Below are 6,968 nucleotides of genomic sequence, written 5' to 3' on the forward strand. Positions count from 1 at the left end.
GCTTTTCCAGGCTCGAGGCCCCCCTGGGAAAACACCGGCTCTTCGTTTTCGTTTTTTTTTTTTTTTTGACAGGGAGATGAAAGAGCAGCTCTTCTCGCTGTTGTGGTCTTTTCTGAATTCTTCTCCACTGCATGTTTTTCACGCCTTGGATTCCCATTTGAGAAATGTGGGTCTGCCATGTGAAGTGTGTTCGTGGGGCACCCCGCAGGGGAGTCGCTGCTGTAGAGCAGCGGTTCCGAACTCTGATAGATTGCGCACCACCAAGTTAAAATGATACAACCTTAAGTATCGCCAACGAATTTTTGTCATCTAAAGCAATTATGATGCATCTGTTAACGCGTACCACTGACAGGTTGTCTGTGTACCGCTGGTGGTACCTGTACCGCAGATTGGGAACTGCTGGTCTAGAGAGGTCTGGTTCAGTGCTCCCCTCTGTAGCAGACACCCTTGCCCCTGTCGTGTTGGGGACAGGCCTGGTTGTTACTGCCAAGGGGTCATGGGCTGTTGCCCACCAAGAGGAGCTATAAGGCTGTCAGGTGCAGGGTCCTGGCCAGGACGGACCATGGGTCTGCCCTGGGGTGGCACTAGTTGTGTTCTTAAGTTGTAAGGGGGTAAGCACTGCAGCGCAGACATTGGTTTTTGCAATAGAGTGCCGCTCCATTCACAGCAGTTACAAAGGGGTGCCTCAAGTGGAGCAGGGTTGAGAACTGCTGTTATAGTAAGTGATGATTAGGGACCTACCTAATTCATGGCAGCTGCCTCCAGATCTTGTGGTCCCAGTGCAGCGCCAGTTGGCATTTTCACAGCAGTGTGTGGCAGCCCCTCCCCTCCTCTCCCCTCCCCCATCTCTGATTAGCTAGGGGCCTTGGGTATCCCGCCCCTTCCTGGAGATTGAAAGTTGGATGTGTCCCTCTGGGGAGGGGAGTGATTTCTGGGGCCCCTCAGCTAATGGGAGGCATGGCGGGGAGGGGGATGCCATGCTCTGCTACAAAAGTCTTCCTGTTCCCTTTCTCTCCTCTCCTTCCCCTCCCCCATGCTTCAGGACACCAGGGCTTTCCCGCCTCTGTTTGCAGCGCTTCCCCCTACTTGCTGGCCAGTTACCTGCTTTTTCACTGGGACCTGGCTTTTTTACTGGCAGCTTCCCAAATTCATGGTTTCCATGAAAATCGGAAAATCGTGAATTTGGTAGGTCTCTAATTATGATTATTTGGTGCCTTTTTGTTGCTTAAAGGGATCTGGTCATCTTAAACTTGACTAATTCTTTTTCCTTGTCCTTGTTAGACTCGAAGGCATCTCTTAGAAAATGCCAGCTTTTAATTTTCATTTGTTTTTTGACTATGGAAAAATAATGGAACATTTTTTCTGTTGCAGAGAACTCAGAAAGACCGCCACAAATCAGAATATTTTTAACGCTATGGATTCCTATTTGAAATCTTGGGGTTTATCTTGTGAATCATGTTTGTACACCTGACAGTGATAACAGGACCCAGGTTGAGAATTACTGGTCTACACTGAGAGAAATGCAGGAAATTTAAGTATTGAAAGTACCGAGTCAGCTAGATTTTTTTTCAACAAGTTTTGCATTTATGGTGACGTAGAGTATTGTTCTTCATCTAGAAAAAAGGAAGTTTGCCACATCTATTGTTGTTGACCATTTGTTGAAATGACAGTGACAGCTATACTGGAAGTTAGGCAGAGTCTTTATATTTTGTCATCACTTGTAACTCTTGTCCACATGGAGCCTGACTGACACTGGTGAAGCTTTGTCTGTAGATGGGTACATGGCTAGGTACATGGCTCAAGTTGCAGGATTGGCACCATGTTAAAATTTTCTGCAAGAATGATATTTGTGTCTAGGGTTACAGCATCCCTTTCTCTTCCAGACTCCTCCCTTCTCCCCTCCTGACAGTTTGCTGGTTACCTGATAAGTAGGAGAGGAGGAAGAGGAGGAAATAAGACTATCAGTGCTTCTGAAACCAACTTATTCAAAATATTTCTATGTACCTTTCAACACTTAATATATATTAAGCCATGGGTATTATGTAAGCATATAATAGGCTTTCTTTCAAAGCCAATTAGACCATAATGGACAGTAGTAGTACAGGAAGTGTCATTCTCTTTTTTTTTTATCAACTTTTTAAGATGGAATAATTAATTGTACATAAGTTCAATTGAATTGGGCTCCACAATTCAAAAAGGATGTGGAGAAGCTTGAGAGAGTCCAGAGAAGAGCCACGCGCATGATCAGAGGTCAGGGAAGCAGACCCTACGATGACAGGCTGAGAGCCCTGGGGCTCTTTAGCCTGGAAAAGCGCAGGCTCAGGGGTGATCTGATGGCCACCTACAAGTTTATCAGGGGTGACCACCAGCATCTGGGGGAACGTTTGTTCACCAGAGCGCCCCAAGGGATGACGAGGTCGAATGGTCACAAACTACTTCAAGATCGTTTCAGGCTGGACATAAGGAAGAACTTCTTTACTGTCCGAGCCCCCAAGGTCTGGAACAGCCTGCCACCGGAGGTGGTTCAAGCGCCTTCATTGAACACCTTCAGGATGAAACTGGATGCTTATCTTGCTGGGATCCTATGACCCCAGCTGACTTCCTGCCCTATGGGCGGGGGGCTGGACTAGATGATCTTCCAAGGTCCCTTCCAGCCCTGATGTCTATGAAAAGTTGCTTAGCACAGTAAACATAAAATAATTGCAATAGATTATTTTCTCTGTTCTTTGGAGGGATCTGCTTTGACATAGCAGGGCACTTAAAAATACTGCTACCTATAAAATAGGCTTACTGTCTTTTTCCATTCTAGAAATGAAGCTGAGGTGGGGTTGTGGCATTGTTCTGTCAACTTTATGATTAAACTTTACTTGCTTATGTTGCAATTTGGCAACAGACTTTTAGAGCACATGGGTTAGAATCTGAAAAGATGAACAACTTTCTCTTTGTTAACCATTCATAGGTGAATAAACTACCTGATAATGAGCACCCTTAGTTTGAGCAGTTTACATTTAGAAGCATTCAGTGTTTTCAAATATTCAGTACAGTTGTCTACTGTAATAATGAATCTTGCTTACTGATCTTCTAGATGAATTTCTTATGACACTATTAAAGAGCTCCTTTCAGCAGTGATAGATTGTATCCTTACCAAATACTTTACTGGAAAACATTGTCGTATCATAGTTATTAGGTATAATAGCTGCACTCTGAATTTGGACCATTTAGGGTGACTCCAGTTTTATTGCCTTAAGATTGGTTTGAGTCGCTAGATTTTTGGAGACTTCTCAAATATATGTCAGTGTTAGTGTCTTTTCAGTAAGTTTTGAAATATGCCTCTTAAGTTTCCCCTTATGGGCCAATTACTTCAGATATTTTTGGTTTAATGCTATATGGCCCTTCAATTTTGTTTCTCAGAGCTCTCATTTCTTAGTAGGGTTCTGATATATGAAGACTTGTAATGTCGCCTTTCTTTCTTTACAGTATTCAGATGTTTTGTATTCTGCACCTGCATCTTCCTTTGTGGAAACGGACCCTGTCAAATGAAAGAATTTCTCCTGTCAGTACATGGTTCCCATTCATTTGTGTGTGTATGTATATGCACATGCACACGCTCATTTTTCTTCTTAAAATATACATTGGTATTAGTATATTCTACTTGCAAAAGAAATTGTTATATTGTGTTTAGTACATCCATTGCTTTCGTTCACCATGGTTACTAAACTAATTCCAGTCTTTCTTTGCTATCTGATGTTTCATATATTGCTGGTGGCATTCTGTGGATTTGTTCTTGTTTCTCTGCATGCCACAAGCATTCCGTATATTTCCAGAGCCTTTATAACTAGAAATTGTCCATGACCCTTGGCCATGTTTTAATTTATCTCAGAATACTTTTTCTTTCACTTATCTGCTTTCTTCTTCTGTTACTTTGTGATTTATCATTTCCTTCATTCCTTGAAAACATGCTCTGCAGAACTTCAGTGACCTATTTTTTTCTCCTTTAGACATTTTAATTCTAATGACCAAATATTTCCTAGTGGGTTTTTGGGCATTAACTCAGATGTCCTCTTGCCTCTAGTCATGTTCTTATTACTCAAAATGGTGTGAAAAATGTTCAGTTGCTAGTTCTTCTTAAATATTGCAGAAGCTAATAAATCTGTATCCTATTATGGATACTTAGTTAACATACTTACCAGCCTTAGTTAAAGGAGTGGAAATGTACATTTACTATTAGTTTAGATCCTTTGAACCCAAGTGTGGCATTACTAATTTGAATTTTCCTGCAGCGCCTAGATGCAAGTCTATTCTGTTATTTCTTCATTTCTTATTTGGTTTTTGTGTCTTAGTTTCTTCTTCAAGTTGTCTAATCAAGAAATCATTAACAAACACAGGCTGGGAATACCACATAAATGCTACATGTACAGTAGCATTGCAGCATCCAGTGCTGTGACACCTTTTTGTTCTGTATTATCTGAGGACTTGCTATTTACAAGGCACTATGGGACTGTCGCAACCAAACATCACAAAGCAGTAGAATAAAAAGGCAGAGTGGTGCTGTTTGAATGAATGAGTGCATGTACAGGATGTGCATGTAATTAGAGAGTTGTCATTAAAGTTAATTACATGTGCTTCAAAGTGAGGTCTTGAGTTAGAGAAGTGATGGAAATATAACTAATTCATTGTACATAATAGGAATATTATCATATTTGGCCATCCCCAGAGAGTGTTAATCTAAGTATGTAGGTGAGATGGCTATAGTCCTTCAGGCCATTAATATTTGACATGTGCAGAGATTCTTAGGAATCATTGCTTCTTCCACTGACCTAAAGTGATGTACAGAAATAAGTGTAGGATCATAGGAAAGTAAAGCTGGAAGGGACCTTATGAGGTCATCTAGTCCAGCATTTCTCAACCAGTGGGTTGTGACCCAAAAGTGTGTTGCAAGAATATGTGAAAGGGTTACAAACAAACTTTATAAATGGATCAACAAACTTTAAAAATTGATTCTCTTTTAAAGGAGAACAATATGGGAAACGGTTGGTTTTCCTTTGCAGGCCGGCAAAGCTCCAGCCTGCAAGGGGCTGCTTGGGATCCCTCCATGTCTCTCCCTGCCCCCCACACTGGGAGGCTGGGGCCTAGGGGAAGAGGGCAGCAGGTCAGGAGTGATGAGGGGCACTGTGTCAGGACTGGCCATCAATGTTTACAAATGGGTCCCCATACAAAAAAGGTTGAGAACCACTGATCTAGTCCATCCTGCTGCTCAAGACAGTCTGTAGCTTACTGGCACATCAATTCTTCCAGTAACTTTATTGTAGAAAAGCATTATGATTTATTTTGTGCCATATATAAAATGCTCGCCTTACCTGTGCATGCCCAGAGTGACTTTAGGACAGAATTTTAGGTGAGTTATTATAGTGCTGAGTTGCACATATACATATTGCAAGAGGTTGACGAGACCAGCTTTCCAAGAAGATGCCTTGGTTTTGTCCAGCAAACTTTCCGTAATCCCAGTATATCTGGAAGTATGCACATAAACACAGGCTTCTTTTAGTTTGGCAGTTGGCAACTGTTTGGAGAGGCAGGCTGGAACAACCCAGCTTGATTCTGAGGCAAGCCCATGTTCTGATGTGGCACCAGCTTTTCCCTGCTGCCGCTTCTCCCCATCTTCTACGTGTGGCCCAGGCACAGCTCACTGCCTGGCTTGAACATGCTGCATGAAGGCGCCTGGTTCCACAGGCCGTATTTTGCCAACCCCTTTTCTAGTTTCTTCAGTCTGGTGTAGATGCTTGTGAAGTTTCTGAACTTCCTGTTGGAAAGCATGTAAGGTAGTTTGCAGAATCTAATGCTGGGTGGGCTTTTCATTTGGAAGCAGTGTCTTGTCACATCTGCATGCGGATTTGAGATTGTATTACAGTTCTTTTATTTTCACTTGATTTTTTTTTTTAAAGGCTCTTACTGAGGTAGTATCCTCAATTCCTCACTGATAGACTCGCTTTTGATATCAGGATCTCCACTTTAAGATTCTGGGGATATGGGATAGGAACATATCGATATATTTTATTAAAAAGGAAACTTAAGGTTTTAACTTTCAGATCAGGAAGGTGAAAAAATAGTTTGGTAAGCCAAGTATATACTCCTAGGTAGACAGAAATACTGTGGAAAGTGTGTTGGACATTATGCAAAAAGCAATCGGGACTCGTGGTAGAGGTGATATGTTTTATTATACCAAGTAGATTTTTGCAAAAAATAATTCTTTAATTGCAGGTGTTTGGGCACAAACACCCTTCGTCAGCCATAGGAGAAAAAATTGTAAAAGTTGTCATCATGGGGCATTGTGGAGAAGTGTAAAGACTTGGTTAACTTAAATTTCAGTGGCCTCTGCTGCATTCATCCACAAGTGAAGCATTCTCTTTGCTTCAGATTTTACCCCAGTTTTTGCTCATGTGGATGATTATTTAGTAAGCCTGCACAGACCAGGAAGAAACACCTAGGGCGCGTCCACACATGCAAGCACGTGCACTTGCAGCAGCTCAAATAGAAGTGGTGCAAATTTGAGCCGGGGCTTTTTGCTTCAGCGCACAATGTTCGGACATGCACTTTGGTGTGGAGCAAATTGTGCCACTTGGGGCAAAATAACTCTGCCTGGCTCCTCCCAGATCTGCAGCCAGAGGGAGCTGAGCCCAGGGCTAGCACCTGTGCTGTCCTCAGCAGTATAAAAAACTGCCCTGGTAAGTAGCTCAGGGCTACTTGCTCTCCGGAGCTTCTGGGGCCCAGCCAATTGTTACCTGGGGACACTACCTCTTGTGCCAGCTGGACTGCTGAAGCAGCCCTGAGAGTTCCCTGCACCCTCTACCCACTGCAGCAGTCTGGGCAGTGAGGTGGGGGCTGCTGCCTGGCTGTGACCTGCTGTACACCTGCCAGACCCCGATGGGGACTGCACAGCCAGTAGAGGGATCTGCCCCTCTGGGCCAGCT

The 6,968-nt window shown here is 43.1% G+C and overlaps 1 protein-coding gene across 1 annotated transcript in view; it reads left to right on the plus strand.

Annotated features, from left to right (window-relative positions):
• Positions 1-76: 76 nt before the first annotated feature.
• DNM1L (dynamin 1 like) overlaps positions 77-6,968 on the plus strand; it is a 63,087-nt gene continuing 56,195 nt past the window's right edge. The window contains exon 1 of the mRNA XM_025202842.1: positions 77-166. Within this exon, the coding sequence (XP_025058627.1) occupies positions 77-166 (90 nt within the window). The remainder of the gene's footprint in view (positions 167-6,968) is intronic.

Source organism: Alligator sinensis, unplaced genomic scaffold, assembly GCF_000455745.1.
Source record: "Alligator sinensis unplaced genomic scaffold, ASM45574v1 scaffold957_1, whole genome shotgun sequence".
Lineage (NCBI taxonomy): Eukaryota > Metazoa > Chordata > Crocodylia > Alligatoridae > Alligator > Alligator sinensis.